The sequence below is a fragment of the Sarcophilus harrisii genome, chromosome 1 (genome assembly GCF_902635505.1).
Source record: "Sarcophilus harrisii chromosome 1, mSarHar1.11, whole genome shotgun sequence".
NCBI lineage: Eukaryota > Metazoa > Chordata > Mammalia > Dasyuromorphia > Dasyuridae > Sarcophilus > Sarcophilus harrisii.
Window position 1 is genome coordinate 503,783,794 of NC_045426.1, and position 18,555 is coordinate 503,802,348.

Here is an 18,555-nt window from a genome sequence, read left to right on the forward strand (position 1 = left end):
AATTCAAGAACAAAGGCAACATTTACACTCAGCATCTACAGTATAGGTTACAAAGAAGCCATTCGTAAAGGCAGCAATTTTCTTTATTATATCTGATGCTTCATCGAAACAACTGTCAAATCCTGTCTTAAGCGAGCTGTTGGGGTGAGTTTTGAGTCTGATTTAGTGTTTTGTACTTAATTCCCATATGTCAGTTCTGGCCCACAGCACTCTTAGCTCAGCCAAGTAAAACAACTTTCCAAATTTATTAAAAGTCTTATTATTAGTTTCTCCAATTCTATTTGTCATGTACTTTTTATAGTCATTCTCACAGGAAGAGAAGATGTGGAGATGAGAGTGTTTAGTTAGCCTTTAATTCAAGAGAAGAGTTCCAGTTTTATATTATATGGGTATTTTAACTGAGATGAATAATATATTCTCATTCTTAAAATTTATGTATGTATATATTTCATATATATATATACTCACATATAAAGAGAGAGGAAGGCTTTATACATATACTTACACATTTAAAGAGAGAGTGAAAGGGAGGGAGGGAGAGAGAGACAAAGAGAAAGACAGAGAGATAGAGAAGTGAAAAGACAAAGAGGGAGAAGGAGAAAAAGAGAAACAGAGGCAGAAAGAGAGAGAAAGAGATATAGAGACTGACAGATTGACAGACAGACTGACACAGGAAAATAGAAAGAAATAAGGAGAAGTAACATGGATGCTGAAAAATTATTCTTGCAACAAGTAAGATTTGGGTTCAAGTCCTGCCTCCAGTTCAGACTGGCTTGTGACCTTGATGATCCTGGACAAATCATTTAATCCTTTCATGTTCTAGATAAAGGGTATCCAACTCAATTAGAAATATTAGCACATAATGATCCTACAGACCACAGATTGACTTGAAAAACTATATATCAGTATTTTCTACTATATTTTTATTTATTTTATTAAATGTTTCCTAGTTACATTTTAATCTTGCAGTTTGTGTATTTGATACTTCTGCACTAAGCAACTCTCTAAAATTATCCATTTCAGAAAAGGAGCATTGACTCACGGTTAGTAAAGAGCACTTCTTCAATTGGATGTTTCTTATACCAATGAAATCACAGGTCTACCCCATTTAGTTTTCTTTATATTTATATATTCATAAGTACATTTACATGTGTCAGCGTAAAAGGTTTGCAGCTCTGAATTTGATTACCTAAGAATAAAAAAACTACATTTATTTATAGTCTCCTTATGAAAAAAAAAAAGGAAATAGCCTAGTGTAATGGGTGGATTTGGACACAGAAAACCTAAGTTCAAGACCCTTCTGATTTTGGTCAGATGATTGCTCTATGGTTTTGATAAATTTATTTAAACTCTCTAAGCCTCAGTTTCCTCATCAGTAAAATGAGTCAATTGGAATATCAATCCCTTTTAAGTCCCTTCTAGCCATAAATCCATGAGCCTGTGAATACTATTACTCTGCCTTGTTATATTGAATAAAGAAAGTAGAATTTAAACTCATTCATATATGTTATTACCAAATAGAAGTACTTTTATAAAATTCATATGAGAGTGAACTGATCCAAGCAAACCAAGATTTATAATAGCAGATATTTGTGTCTGCCTAGGTATCTCATTAGGCATTGACATGTTCTTTTTATGCTATGGGGTAAATTCATCTCTTAGCCACGTTTCTGTTACACTCACTAAGTTGCCTGAAAGATTTACATTTATAAGAGAGAAGTTCCCTCTTTCCAATATATATCATATGTAGTTTGGAATGTAATGGTACCTTAAAAATAGCTCTGAAAGAGAAGCCACTATTCATGTGCAGGAGTTGCATTTCAAACATAAGTGAGTCCAATCCTTGTCCAAAGGCAGTGGTCAGGTTTCAGGGTCAGAATTCTTACAAGGTTCTTTTCTCTAGATCTTCTTTTGCTCTTTCAGTCATGAAAGTCGACAAAGAATGTGAAATCCTTCCTTCCTGAACTAAGAAACTTTAACTGAAATAGGAATTGACAAAGATTTTATACTATGCATTCATAGACGCCCACTGATACCATCTACCACATTTGAAAGAGATGATCACAAAATTGGCCTGGGCCAAATGGGACTCACCACCAAATGTGGTGGGAGTAACCTCCTTCATTGGGCATGGCTGTGATGCAAAACATTAGTTTTTGACTTGTTAAGATTGGAAAAGTGGTAAATAATTTATAAGCCACTTGAATCCAGGATTTTTAGAAGACTAAGTAAATAAATCATAATTTTAAAAAAATACAGTGGCTCTGTGAAGTGGGAATAGAGATTTGGATTTTAATCAGCTAATAAAGATAAAGAGGATTATTTTGTCCTAAGGAATGAGCTTTGACAGCGAATGATGTGAATAATCGACACTATCATGTTTAAATAACTTGTTCTGAGAAAAAGATCAAAATGAGGTGGATTGCTCTAAAATTGAAGAATCTAATAAAGTATCTTGAAATCGTTTTTATCTTCATAATTGTGGTGAATAACCAAGGGTATGATAATTGAAATTGAGTTGGGGGCAAAGCCCTGAAAGCATGAGACATGATACATATTCCTCTGTATACGTGTGAATATTCTGTAGTCTTGTGGTCAGAGAATGATTCTAAACTGCAGTTTAATGTTGTATTGTTTTTGTATTTTATATCTGTGAGCATCTCATCTCATGTAACAGTGGAGTGACTTTTGGCATACTGACTGGGGAGCAGTTGCCCAGGTTGGCTTGATATCCTATATACAGTAAAATTGTAGAGAGAAAAGTATGGTTTTATTAGTTATTACTACTTCAATATACCTGGTCCAATGAGATAATATAAAACTTGTACCCAAAAAATGAGAGACAATGTGATTGTATCAGATAAATAATCTAATCCAAAGTGTGAATTTAGCATAGCCATTCATTCAAACAGAAGCATCTGTTTAAATCAAATTGATCATCAATGAGGACCATGTCCTTGTTTCAAGTAAAAGTCTATATTTTCCACATTCTTTGTTCAAATTAAATTCTCTAGGGTTAGACAAAAACTAAATAGTCTATTCAAAAAGTGTAGAGATGAAGTTTATATTTTTTCTGTCAGCTTTTCTATCTATATGGAACCATTTTTGCTAGCAAAGTGACATTTTGGCACACAACATAGTAAGAATGTTTTGTAACCTGATTTATTTAAAGATGGTGGAAGATAATTTTAAAATGTTGGATTCTACACTTATCAAGTATATGCAGTTTGAGATAAATTCAACGAGAGTAACACTCCAGTTCCTAAACAACTTAAAAACTAACACTTCTGAGTATCAGGATAAAGAAAAAAGTCAATCTTTTTTTCTGAATATGAACTTTTTATGATAATAGTAACAACCTCTTATTAAAAGATCAAAGAATGATCAGATAAATATTCTTATAGACTATATCACATCACAGGGAACATCCTGTCAGGAAATGAAATGTTACATTCACTGGAAAATAATCTAAAATTTTGTTACTGTCATTTACTCTAATTCTCTGTTTAGTAAATGATTCAGCAAATTACTTTCTCAGTTGATGTCATTCTGGGAAAAGAGGGACATTAAGGTTTTTTTTTTTAATTCTGCTGTCACTGTTTCATTTCTCAAAAGACATTTTAAATTATAACCATAAGCCCTTTTACACTTGAATATAAAAGATGGAGGAGAGAGACAAAGACAGAGAGAGACAGAGGGAGAGAAAACAAGAACAACAAGGAGAAGCAGGAGAAGAAAGAAGAAGGTAGAAGAGGAAAAGGAGGAGGAGGAGGAAGAGAATGAGAAGAACAAGAACAAAAAGAAAAAGAAAGAGAAAGAGAGGAAGGGAGGGAGAAAGCACATTATACCTTATCATAGCCTACTCTAATTTCAAACTGACTAAATTGAGGTTTGTTACATTCCTTTCATGAAGCAATTCCACCTGTATATGGTCCTTTGACCACACAATAATAACTGATAAGAATGTCAATTAAAGCTTACTAACTATTTTATTTGGATTATCTTATTTAGGATTCATACTACCCTTAACTTTATGAGAGAAAACTGAGGCTCAAGAACATAGACCACATTGTTACTAAGCGTCAGCGATAGGATTGGAACTTAGGTCTTCCTGACTTTTAAAAATAGGACTCTATCCACAAAGCAAACTAAATAGAATGCCTATGTAAGTCCAAGTCAGAATGGGAAATTAAGAACATTCAAAAGTGACATTGATGTCCAAAGAAAAAAATTACCTTCTTTGATATGCATGGGTTGATTCCCATATGAAAAAATAGGGCCAGATTAGATATGTATTTGAAAAGACACTTTGAAAAAGGTGACATGTTTTCCAAAAAGAGAAATATTAGTAAGAAATAATTAAACATGGATTAGCCATGTAGCTGAGCCTTGGATTTCCCTATAGTCTTTTTTTCTAATTGTCAATTGTGGTAGCAGATAGAGCCTTCTTCAGAGAACAAGCTGTTATACAAAAAAAATCAAATAAAGAATGACCTCCTGTCTTCTCCTATAGTCATCATTAAAAGCAGGTGTATTTTTGTGTGTTTTTTTCATCATGGTGGACTTTTCTGTTCAGATAGTTTTGAAGAACATATGGTAAGGTCTGATGCTATATTCTTTCTATGAGATTCTGCCCTGCTCACTCCATTGCTACAGACTCATGCGTTCATACACTGTGTTGCTCCTCACTGCCATGACTGTGACTTGTATACGTGTCTCCCACTCACATTTTCACCTCAGTCAGAATTCACCTCTCTACTAAACCTGTCCCTTTATCCTGCTGATCAGCTCAGGGATTCCCCTGTCTTACCTGTCCAGAATGTATCGATACAGGAACTCCAGGCTCAGCTTGAGCAGGAGACCAGACTTCATCAAGAGGATCAAGAAAAATTTAAAGCGAAGATCATCCAGGTAAATACATAAACCAGACTTAACAGAGACTGCCAATTTGTCTGGTGCTCTTCATGCTATGAACCCTAATGTTCTTTCCCCTTAGGAACAAAAACAAGGTACAGTGGAAAAAAATTGAGCCTAGATTCAGAGGAATCTTGTCCTTGCATCCTTAGGGAAGTCCATTTCCCTAGGCCTCCAGAAAGTGAACAGGTTGTAATAAATGGCCTTTTAAATTATAACTATGATCCTCTGAAGTAGGTCCTAAAGGAAGATAGAATAGTCATATTTCCTAAACCGTAAACTGAAATGTGCAATCTGACAAAATATATTTCTTTTGCAGATTCTCTTTAAATTGAGTTTCTCCCCACCCCAAATCAGCACGGTTCCAAAAAAACTCAATATGGATCGTTTAAAAGTGGATCATAGATTCCCAAACCCAGAAAAAATATCAGAAGGTCATGCAATAACTCTGAAGTATTTGTTATCTCAGAAAGAGCACACCTGTCTCCTTGATTTTCTTTCTTAATACTGAATTCAGGTATTTTATAACCCTTAGAATCAATATGTTTTTCCTAATACATAATCAGAAATCTTTCCATTGAAATTTCAATGAATAAAGTCAAATAAAATAAGGTATTAGGAGCCCATTTAAACATGAACCATTGGTATTTCTGTATCTTTTGAGAGTACAGTTCCTAGTCCTGTGTGTACCAGATAAGGAGCCAAACACAGTGATAGTCTTACCTTGAAATATTATCTGCAGAAAATAATCACAAATTCAGTTATCCTACTTAATTCTTCTAGCTGGTACAAAACAAGTCGATACCAGCTAATTACTCCTTATCCCTCAAATCCTTTCCCAGGTTTCTTGGTAGAAGAGACACAGATAAAGGCAAATCTTACCTACAGACCTCCCTGCAGGACATCCAATCCCCATCAGGTCTCTACCTAATTAAGTTGTAAACACCAAGTAATAGCTTCTTTTAAAAAAAAAAAATCATACACACATTCTTCATGATATGAATATCCTTGAAAAACAACAGATCTCACTTTCCTGAGATTTGTCGATTGTACAGACCTTGTGTAAAATTATATTTCCTACTTCTTGAAAAACGTTTTTATTTGCAGAGATTGTCTGCCATCATTTGTAAGCCTGTATCTTTTTTGAGTTGCTTATGTCCTTACAAGGTTATACATAGAAGATCAGAATATAGAAACTGTAATATCTTTCTGGTGACCTTTACCAATAGGTATATTCTTGTCATAGAGAAGTTTAGTCCTATATTGACCCAGCCAGAACTATTAATAGACCTATATTGCTAAGAGTTCAAAGCCAGAAGGAAAGGACCCCTATCTACAAATGTTTATAATAACACTTTTTGTTGTAGCAAAGAACTGGAAACATAATGAATGCGCCCATCAACTGAGGGAATAACCAAAAGAATTGTAGTATGTAAACGTAATGAAATATTAAAGTGGTTTGCTTGAATTGAAGGTCAGAGTTTGCATTTCATTATTCCAGAAAAATAAAGGCTTTTCATGTTATATGGAAAATCAGAGTTTGAGTTGTTTGGGGTTTTTGTTTTGTTTTAGATAACCACATTTTTATTTTATATATTGTACCAAGTTTGTGATTGAAAAAAAGAGTCTCATTTTGTAAAGAGAGGAGTTATCTGTAGTGTTGTATAACTCATTATTAAGGCTCAAAGCAATGGGAGGGGGGAAGTGAGATAAATGGGACAATGAGCATTGGAGTCATATACTCAGACCATTAGCTATGATATTGATATGTTACATGCAGAATAAAAAGCTGAAAAAGAGATCTAAGGACTGAGCTTTAGGAAACATTCTAGCTAGTCTCAAGGAGAGACAAGGAGTCAATGAAAAAGATAAAAATAGAATCTTGAGATAGAAGTAGGAGGAGAACTGGGCTAACATCATATTATGGAAGCCAAGAAAAGGGTTTCAAGAAGGAGGTAGTGGGAAATGGCATCAGTTAGAGATGAAAATGGAATCCCTGCTCCGGATTATATATAGAGCAACTATTCGCTCTGTCTTCTCCTAATTATGCTCATGGAAAATAGTAACATGGGTATAGTGTAAGGATAATTAAATAAGCAACACCTGGTATTAGAGTCTCCCACCATTCTTCATGGAGGAGGTTTCTCATTCAAATAAAATGCAACTATTTTGAACCTGATGGCTCATCCTGTGGTGTTCAATGTAAAATCTTCATCATTGCTATAATAATTGTTATAATAATAGAATTGTTATTCTAAATGCCACTGAAGAGTCCTGTCTTGTTATCATGACAAAATATTTAAAATCCAAATAAATAACGGCACATTTTAAGATTACTTTGGCTTTGAAGACAAGTTGTATGACCTGTTCTAGTTTCCTGTGGCACATTAGGTCATATTGAAACCCAAAGAGGCAATCACTTTAGTGAAACAATTTAAGTCCCTTTATTTTTCCCCTGAATCCTATTTCCTTGGTCTTAGAATTGTAAAAGGATACTTGGATTGGAATTTTGTACAATGAATCAAAATGCCCTTAGCCATTAACTGTGAGTTGCAATAACCTGGTATCCATAGACAACTTGATTTTCCCTATGAAAAAGCAGAATGAGACTTCCCACCTGCATCCCTGGCTGTGTTATGCCATTATATAACAGGTGTTGAGTAAATATTTTTAAAGGGAAGTCATGTAGAGAGTTTGACTTGAGAATAGTCCTGCAAGATTATTCCTAATGATCCTTGCCCTGAAGGGATACAACCCCACAATGTGCTGGGACACCTGGTCCATGTTCTATGCACATCTAGGCCACTGGGATCTGGGGAGGGAGGCAAAAAAAAGCTTACACAGATATTTAAAGGTCAGAGACAGTATTGTAGAGATTAAAAATATTTTTATTCTAAGCAGGACAATTATTTCTCCAAGAGGTATGCTGTTATGAAGCACATGGCAAAGATAGAATTTTTATTGGGACCAGGTTATTAAAGTAATTTAACTTTGTGCTTTTCTTTCTCTGTAAGAATATATTCAACAGAAGGAAAGATTCATCATCCCTTTAAAATATGTAGTTTTGTAAACTGGCAACCACAGAAATAATTGCTTGCTTGGCTTGTTTTCTCTCTAATTAGACCTGGGTAGGAGGTCTAATTACACAGGTAAAGGAAAAGTTTTCTTTTATCCTAAAAATACTAGGGCATTTACATACTCAGATAACTGGCCACTCTTGTCATATGCAAAAGGGAAATTGGGCTCGATATTTTAATCTTGGAGAGCATTCTGAAGAGATCTGGGTAATATTAGTAATATAATTGCTTTATATTGGAATTGTATTTACTCTGATGGTTGAGGAAAACTTAGGAAACATAGTAGACTTCTTGTCAAAGATTTGTTGGTAAAATGAATTAAAAGGACTGAAGGTTTTTTTTGTTTTTCAAGACTCGGGGAAAGTAGTATCTTTGCCCAGATATCAGAACGTAAATTGCACTTTGGTTTGGGCAAATTGCTTCCCTTCAGGACCTTCAGTCTCTCCACATTCTGTCTTTTGTATCATTCAAGATGGAGCAGGAGCACCTGTATGCTTTGCGCCGGAAGGAGCTGGAAGTCCAGAGCCTGTCTTTGCAGAACACTCTGGAGCGCAGGACATGGGAGGAAGAAAAGAACTTGTTGCAGCAGGATCTTCGAAACTTCAGGCAGAACACTTTCCTCTTCTATGTCAAGCTCAAATGGCTTCTGAAGCACTGGAGGCGGGGCAAGAAAGGAGAAGAGGAAACAGAAGATTTCATGGAGGTATTCACTGTTCTCTCACATGGCAGCACTGGTCTGAGGTCAGCTACCTCCAAGGGCTAGCAATGTAGAAAAAGCGCATGGCACAATGCTGACGGATATGGGACTCTAGAGCTTGGCATGGGGACCTCAGCCTCATAAAAGCAGTGTCTAATTTGGAAGAAATAAAAATTATTCTCAACCTGAAAACCTTTATACTTCTCATGTACTTAGATACGGAAACTGGAAAGAACCAATTAGTCATCTAGTCTGTCTTTTCCATTGAAAGTGAACCTTATCACCTTTTGAGAGGCATTGCATGAGATAGATTTGGCTCTTTTTATTCTTGTTATTTTGTTCCCTGTGGGAATTTTGTCTGAATATTGTGATGAAACCCTATGCAGTTGGAAGAGACAGAGAAAATGGCTCCCTTTCCTTCAAGAATTTTAAAAGAATGTATTTTTTAAAATAAATTCAACCAACTCTCTTTTCAGGGATCAAAGGCATAGATGTTTATGGATAATTAAAAACCCCAGACTATCAAAAAAAAAGTCATGTTAAACAACAAATTCAGCCTCTTCATTATATATATGTGTGTGTGTGTGTGTGTGTGTGTGTGCATACACACACGTACACACACACATGCATACACATGAACACACCTTTTTCTCCAAATAATGTTGTTCTGTGAAAGAAAAAAAAAGTTGAAGTGAGGTGATTCAGGCCAGTTCCAATGATCTTGTGATGGAAGAGCCATCTGCACTCAGAGAAAGATCTGTGGGGGCCGAGTATAGATCACAACATAGTATTTTCACTTTTTGTTGTTGTTGTTTGTTTCCATTTTGCTTTCTTTGTCATTTTTTCCTTTTTGATCTGATTTTTCTTGTGCAACATGATAATTGTGGAAGTATTTTTGAAGAACTGAACATGTTTAACATATATTGGATTACTTATCATCTAGGGGAGGGTATAGAGGGAAAGAAGGGAGAAAAAAATTTGAAACACAAGATACAATGGTGAATACTGAAACTATGCACATGTTTTGAAAACAAAAAGCTTTAAAAGAAAAAAAAAAGTTGCCTGATTAGAGAGGCTTTTCTATCACTAACCCCATTTGTTCTCTGAAAGAAGTGCTAATCTCTAGAATATGTATAACCAAATGGAGGTCTGAAGAGCCAAAGATTTTAATTTCCAAAGTGGAAAATTGGCTCCAAATAATCAAAGATGGGCTATAGAAAAATAGGTGCCATGGGGAGGCTGTGTTACTATTAAAAGTGGATACTGTGGGAACAATGTATTGTTACTTTTAGATGGAAAATCCTGAGACTTTGCCAGGACTTGGAGTTCAGCCTGAACAAAAAGATGAGGAAGATGAAGAAAGAGGCGTTGGGTCCCCAATGGAGTATTATTCCCAAAATTCCAGCATGGAAATTGATGATGATGAACCGGAGCTACAAACTGCAGAGATACTGCAGCACCAAAAGCAGGTACACAGCGTGCCCTGGGCACCAAATACTTTTAATTCTGAAATCAAGTAATGTTCTCCCATTCTACAACATCTTCATTTTATTTAAAGTGCTCCAAGTCAGTACCATGGCATCTATGACTATCTTGAATGGTAAAACAATAGAATCCCAGAGTATGAAAAAAAACCCAACTCATCTAGTTCAACTTCGTCTTGCTAGATGGATGAATGTTTTCCTCCAGATTCCCTGAAAGTGGACATTTAACCTTTGTTTGAGTATCTCTGGTTATCTTAAGAACAGTCCATTCCATTTGAGGATGGCTTTAATTATTAGAAAGTTCTGGGAGTAGGCAACTGCTCATGGAAAAGTAGCATTGATCTGTGGTTAGCAGATCCTGTTGTGACATTTCCTATATGATCTTGGGCAAATTATACCCTCCCTGAGACTCAATTTGCTTATCTGTCAAATAATATTTATACTATCTTCCTCACAAGGCTAATGTAAGGAACATTATTGGTAAACTTCAAATCTCTATTCTTAAAGATAAGTAAAAATTAATAGGTTACTATTTATTACTTGTATTAATTGTATTGTATTGCATTAATTATAATTATAATATTGTATTGTATTAATACAATATTTATGGTGAATTGCATAATTATCACTGCTTTTTCTTTGTGGATAGGTTTTTTACTTAAAGCATAGTGCCTTTAAGGGGCAAATAAGGGAAGGGTATAATAATCATTTATGTAAGACTTATTAATGTTCCAGGCACTATGCTAATGCTTTTTATAAATATGATCTTATTTGATCCTTACAATAACCTTTTGAGGTAGATGCTATTCTTACACTTATTTAGCAGTTGGGGAAACTGAGGCAGGCAGCAAACTTGCCCAGGTTAACACAGCAACTAAGTGTGTGAAGCCAGACTGAACTCAAACCTTCCTGCTTCTTTATCCATTGCATGATCTAGCTACCTCCATGTTCTTTAAGACCAAGTACATGGCTTGAATCCCAGTAAAATGACCTCGCTTCCCTAGACACACACTCCCTCCATAAAACTAGACAGCTGTCTTAAAAATGTGTGCTGTTATTCTCAAGGGTAGCTGAATAAAGAGCATGAATTGCCCAGTGTAAAGTTATCACTGCTACTGGAAAAAAATCATTTAGGGCACATGTGCTACTGATGGAGAGTCAGGAGATCACACAGGACTGTCATTTTGGCAAGCTGATGAGTGTGAATTTCACTTTTGGAGATGGCACATGTCCCAGACATACATATCCCCAACATCTGATAACCATCTGACTTAGCATTAACAGCACTATTGTCTGGGATCCTGACCAAGCAGGGAAAAAAGGTACAGAAGGAAAAACTATGCCCAAATATGTAAAAAAACGCTTCCGGTTTTCCTTTAATTCCTCTGAAAAGTCAGTCCCAAAAAACAAATCTTTGATGTGAAACGTTTATTATTATTATTAAAGTCAGCATAAAGAACAGTATATTTAAGTTTTGTAATTTTAAAATAAGTGCCAATGCTACCAACCACCATAAAACCATAAGACATCAGTCTAATACTGTATTGCACCTCTGATACTGTCTGGACTCTGGAATAGAAACGTAATATCTAGAAGAAGACCTCAGGTATTCAAAATGAAACTGGATTTATTGACCCTTTAATAAGGTCTTTTATTTTCTGATGTTTCAAAAAATTCTACTTTCATAGTTTGCTTCTCAATAGGCTCAACAAGACTTCAACTTATCTAAAGACTTTACTTTAGATTGTAAAGACTACAATCTAAAGACACAGATTTCTGTGTTCTGGGCTGGGCTGGGCTGGGCTTGGCTGGGCTTGGCTGGGTGAATATTGATGGATGTGGTCACCTTGGGCCTGAGTCCAACCCCACAGTTCCAAGATTTACTGGGCACTCCTTGTGTATATGACACTGTAACAGCTGCTACTAACTCCAACCCCCACTCATCAGGGAACCTCCTCAAGTCAAGGGAGTAAGGAGTTTGCCATAAAACACTTGATTTCTTGCCAATTGAGGAGTGGGGGGAAAGGCAAGATTCTTGGCCCCAGTAAAGTACATTTTTGTTTGGCTTATTTGCCTCCTAAATGCTTTTCCCTCCCCCACTCCAGAAATCCATTTTCTACAAGACAATAGCAGTTTTCTATAAATACTTAGCTGAGTTTCATGCCAAAATTGTTTGACACAAAAAATAAAACACTTGGCTTAAAGGGTTAAATGATATCTGCATAAAATAGAAAATATGTCACAATATTAATATCTATGAAGAGGTTTTTAGGTCAGGAGATGATTTTTCCAGGAATGATCTAGTTAGTCAATGATATGTTACTCTGTTTGCTAAAAGTAATTTAATATCTGCTAATTATTTTCTTTCTTGTTTTGTGATAAGATGAATTGTAAGGGTCTCTGAATGATGAGTTTGTTAGCCCAAGTAGCAATTTTTTAATGACTGCTATTGCAGTAGCCCATTTCATTTAAGAATATGATGATTGTTCCTCTAGGGTACATTCAGATCTATTTTGTAAGAAGAAATAAAGAAACAGACCTTAAGTTTCACACAATAGCCATAAAAATGGAATAGAAAGACACAAAAAATTGTGCAGTGATAACTTCATCACAACAGTATGTTTAATAAATATCCCCTTTATCTTCCTTCTCCTAGACTCCAACAGTCTGTTTTCCTCTGAATGAGTAGACATATGTGGGTACCTGTAATGAAGATACAGGTGTATTTAGCAGGGTGGAATACATTGAGAAAACTTTAATTTTAATAATTAAGGCTTATGGTAGAGTCATCTAAACCAGAGGTGAGATTGGTTTAGCTGTTCATGTGTCCATGACATCATTAATGTAGCTCTGAGGGAAACAGATATATGCAATCTACTGTAAGTGACAGCTGGTTGTATGAGAACATTCTCAGCTATGAGACTTGTCTCTTGCTCAGATGAGTACTATTATTAGCCAGGGAACATTTATGCAGAGACTTGTGTTCATTACACCATTTAAAGCTTATAGACAGATGTGGTTGGTCTTTCTTTGACCACAATAATTGAAAAAGGAGTCAAGATGATATGCAGAACAGTGAGACAGGATTGAGTATCCAAGATGTCTGGACTTTGATCTTAGGAATTCTCACATAATAAATGTCCTATCAATTATTAAATTTATCTTAAGATAGACTACTTAAAGTAGTTTTTGATAATCAGTACATGTCAAAAAATTTTACCCTCTTGTTAAATGAAACCTAGTTCTGCCTATTGAGTACAATAGGCAGGGACAAGTTATTTTATGTCTCTGGGTCTTGCTTTCCTCATCTATAAAATGTTATGTTTGGAGTAGGGTCCCTAAGATTCCTCTCAATCCTGAATCTTGCGATCCTATTATTCTATATCCCTGTACCACCTCAATACTGCTTCCTACTACTATTTCCCATTGCAGTACTTTGGAGAAATAGCTTAGGGCTTAAGAGATTGCTTAGCACATAGTAAGTGTTAAATATTTTTCCAATGCATTGCAAACCTCCTTAAACTTTTTCCACTCACAACCCCTTTTTGCCTCTGAAATCTTTATATGACCCCAGGTTTTTAACTATATAAAATAGGTATACAGCTCAACCATTTACTAATAATAAATCATAATTTTGTGACCACCACATTTGGTTATGTGATTCCCTTATAGAGTCGCAAACCATAGTTTAAGAAGCTGGAGCTTAACACATGGGAAGTGCTTGATAAATTTCCATTTTCATTCCAAATATGAATATATGTCTTAAGAGGGCAGAGACAAATTTCTCCAACAATATCAATGCACATAAAAGCTAAACCATTAGAAAGGAGGGTCAAAAGCATTATTTAATTCTTAGTAATCTATTTGACATTTGACATTACTTGAAAGGCGTGGCCATTCATTCATTCATTCATCTCTATGAAATATTATTTCTGACATTTAAGAACCCTAGTGCCAGGTAAATAGTAATATCTTGTGATCTAAATGGCTAGATTTCCTGTCATTGTTGCTGCTATTCACTCATATCTAACTTTTTGTGACTCCATAAGAGGTTTTCTTGGCAAAGAGATTGGAATGGTTTGCCATTTCCTTCTCCAGCCAATTTTACAATTGAGGAAATTGAGGCAAACAAGGTTAGGTAATTTGCCCAGGATCACATAGCTAGTAAGGATCTGAGGCCAGATTTGAACTCAGGAAGATGTCTTCCTAGAATGCCTCCAGGCCTGGCACTTTGAGCACTGTGCCACCTAGATGTTCATAGTCCTGTAGAAATGTTTAACTAATTGAGAGAGAATACTGTGCTTTTCTGGTCAACACTGTTTTATGTCTCAACAATAAAAATTCATATTATCATAATACTTTAAATAATATTTTTCCTATAACAATACTGTGAGACAGATAGTTCAATAAATAGATTCTAATTTTATAGACAAGTGAATTGAGGCTCCAAGATGTTCTTAAGTATAGGAACCAAAAGTTGATCCTGTTTCCTAACTATTTACCTCATACTCTTTACACTATACTTTGCAGCCTCTATAATCCTTTATTTAAAAAAAAACTTTTTTTTAACCTTTAAAGTTACTATTTCTATGTAGAAAGCTTCCTTTTTTTCATAATGACAGCAAGATGGATAATTCCTCCACTAGTGCACATAGCTAGTCATGCATACCTTCTTATTCTGTGTAGATCCCAGCCATTCAAAATCTTTTATAAAGGATCTGTGCTGTGTTAAAGACTTTCTTTTGGTTCTTTTAATATTTTGTGAATGCCAGTGCCAGTATAATGCTTAAGCTGCCTCCTACTTTATGATTGACCCACTTTTCTGATCATACACATGCTTGATAATATTTTTCAATCCACTTTTTTTATTCAAGTCATTACTGTCCTATAACTTATTGGTTAGCTGGGTGGTACAGTGGATAGAGCAATGTACACTTACCAGCTGTGTGACTTTAGGCAAGTCACTTCACCCTATTTGCCTCAGTTTCCTCATCTGTAAAATGAGTTGGAGAAGGAAACGGCAAACTACTTCAGTATCTTTGCCAAGAAAATCACAAATGGGATCATGGAGAATTGACATAACTTAACAACAACAATAACTTGTTCACAACCACCATACATTTTTCACTGTTATTTGAGTTAACTGTAATTTAAATGATATAGCATCATCAGGATAATGTTGGTAACTTTTGGGGGGGCCTAGGAGACAATAAGCAGCTTGGATACTTAACAATACTAATATAATTCAAGATTCAATGAAAGTACCCCAGATGTGATACTGCCCGTTTCTTCTTCCTGTTCAATTCTGGGCTAAACTGATTATCCCTTTGTAACAGTCATATATATATATATATATATATATACTGGTAAATTAACTCATTTGGCTATCCATCTGCATCATAAACGAGTTGGCTTATGTTCCTCATCCACTTTGTTTTTTGAGTATAGATGTCTATTCTTTATTTCTTTCAGTCAGTTTATAACAATAAAAATGTGGTTGCCTAAAGAAGACCATCTATGATAACCCTAATAACTTTCCATGCTTTCATCAAGGATACTATAAATCTATATAAAGATAATTCTTAGAGATTTTATAAAGATGTGGGTTAATGTCCCTTGGTTGCCTTTTATTACTAATAGTACTATATATGATCTTTTCATTCCTTTAATCCTTCTTTTAATCTTTCATTCTCTGAAAACTGATCCTTGAGCATTTTAAAAATTGGATCACTTGTCCTTCGTAGTAAAGATTTCTCATTACATATTTGGCTAGTTCCTAAGGCTCATCTTTATATTTGTATGCCCAGTACTTAGTTTTGGTATGTAGGCTGCCATGCTGTGCAGTAAATAAAGGTTTGAGTTTCATTTAAATTGACCCCAAACCATTTACTAGCTATGTAACCCTGAGTGTGTCATTTAACTTGTGGCTGGCTCAGTTTTTTTACTCTATAAAATTTGCATAATAATGGAACTCCTAGGGAGGATAAAATCAGATGATCGTTGGAAATGCTTTACAAACTTTAAAGTTATCATTATCATCATTATTAAGCATTTAACAAATTCTGTTTAGTCATTCATTTCAACCCTTCTTCCTGATTGTATCTTCTTAACAGTTTTTGCTACCTCCTTACACTTCAGGTACCAAAGTGATAAAGACAAAGGACAGTGTTTTCATTATTGTCAATGATGAGAACAGATTTCCATGAAAATGTTTGAGAGCTATTTCATATATTTTTGTTTTACTTCTTTCCAACTTACTCTTAAATGCTTTTCAGATTATTTGGTTTATCTGGGATCTTGTGTCAAGCTCTCTGTAAGCTTTTTTGCTTCTCAACTTTTTTTTTTTACTATTGTGTGAGGATAATAATGCTTATAATCAAATATGCTTTGTAAAGTTTTATAAATGAAGCTGTTCTCTCCAACCAATGTCACATTGGCTTCCCTGCCTCAACACATGACAAGGAAATTGTATATTTTCTAGATGTACTGGGTTCTGGTTTTCCTCAATCTCCTCATTGTAGTGACAATTTTACTACAGTGACAGGATTTCAAGAAATACAAATATCTGTGGTGCAATTAGACACGTTTCTCCCTTACCTTTATGATTGTTATTTAGACTAATCCAAATATATTTCCAAATAGAAGTAGAGTTTTAGCTAACAAATCTATTATCTTTTCTTGGTCTGTCCAAAGTTTGTTATAATTCTTGAACTTTTAGCCACTTCACAACACATCAAATTCTTTATGCCTTTCCTTTAGACTTTATTTCTTTTAGAGAGAGAATGAGAAAGAGTTTTGGGGTTAGTTGTTACTCAGTATTTTTGTTATCTGATTCTATAATGCCTCCTTATCTTTTTTCAAGTTAAGTCTGTTTGTGTTCCATGTGGTCTAATGGAAACTTAAAGAAGGAAAAAAAAAAAACTATACTTAGAGCCAATTTTTAAATTAAAACCAATGCATTTTTTACATCAATATTACAAATCCTTGTGCTTGCCTTTTTCCAGTTGGAAAAGAGTTTCACCACCTGTCTGCTGTCCATAATCTTAATTCTTTATCCCTTGAAGCTAGAGTCTAAGTTTTCCCAATTTGCACATGGTGTTTATATTTCCTCATCATATAGTGCTGAAACTCCTCAATAACTTTACATACTTTCTTTCAAGATACATTTCTAATGTTAAAGTGATCATGTCCCCTTCCCTCAACATAATATTGTTAAACTCTTGGAAATACATTATAAGGTTTTTAAACAAAAATAAAAACTTATTTTCTGCTATAAGTTTTTATTTTTAAAAACCTTATGATGCATTTCTAGTTTACCTCAATCTTGCCCTGATTTCTTGCAGCTTATTGGACTGGTGGGTCAATGTTTATTTTCATTATTTAGTGCCTATAATTCTGCAATATCTTTCAGGAAACTCTCAGTCAGAAAAATACTAAGGTAGTATATTAGGGTGATGAATTATAAGTGTATTCCTTCATTTCCAACTTGTACATGAATATGCCCCCTCAGGAAATCTCCATCAGATATTTGATTTTCATATTCAGCCTTTACAGTGTCTCTTTTGCTGCTGAAGAGTCTACAAAGAAAATAAATTGTAAGGAAACAATAATTCTTCCTGTGATTCATCTCAATTAAGATGGCAGCAATGGTAAAGACAGTAAAATGTTCATTCTTAATAGATGTTATATGGTGTTTTAAGACTGTACTTCTAGCTAATCTCACTTAAGGAGCTGCGCCACGGCAACTAATCACGTCTCAGGTCCCCTGCCAATAGAGCAGATATTTTTAATGAATACTGCAGGAGATTATCTTGGATTAGCTTGGACAAAACATTAGTTTCCCTACCCCAGTTTTATATCAAATAGAAAATACATGCAGACCACCTTTACTCTTTGATGTTCAAAAATACATTTGCTAAACCAAACTGAGTTAGTAGAAAAAATCACATAATCTGTATGTTGTGATTGCCTTTTAATAAATCTGTAGCTAACAACGGGGCTATATATCCATTGTGGTCTTAAAGTCAACTCCTAAATTGTCAATTGCACTATAACCAAATTACATAATGCACTTTGATTATTTAGTGAAGATCTGGTCTCATGTATTATAAATAGTTGATAAATCTCATCTTTAGGCAGGAATGAGCTTTGTTTTTTACTGTCTTTATTTTGATTTACTATTTAAAAAACACATTTGATTTGGTATAGCAACTGCCTTAAAAGTTCTCCTACAACAAAGCAGTTCCCATGCAGATGTCAAAATCACACAAAACTCCTTGAAGTAGGTAGCTACAGAGCTAATTTTGTTCAACCCTGCAATTATTAATATTAAGAGGCAGAATATATGGAAGGTTGCTAAAAGTGTTTCTCACAGTCCTCTTAC

General features: G+C 34.8%; 1 protein-coding gene across 10 annotated transcripts in view; it reads left to right on the plus strand.

Annotated features, from left to right (window-relative positions):
• The window catches only part of MTCL1 (microtubule crosslinking factor 1), a 158,471-nt gene that overhangs the window by 99,688 nt on the left and 40,228 nt on the right, over positions 1-18,555 (plus strand). For 5 of the 10 annotated variants that reach the window (XM_031946626.1, XM_023496241.2, XM_031946629.1 and 2 more), the window contains 3 exons: positions 4,789-4,911; positions 8,464-8,694; positions 9,981-10,157. In XM_031946626.1, coding sequence (XP_031802486.1) covers positions 4,789-4,911; positions 8,464-8,694; positions 9,981-10,157 — 531 coding nt within the window. The remainder of the gene's footprint in view (positions 1-4,788; positions 4,912-8,463; positions 8,695-9,980; positions 10,158-18,555) is intronic. The other 5 variants (XM_023496239.2, XM_023496240.2, XM_031946631.1 and 2 more) reach the window with 3 other exon arrangements.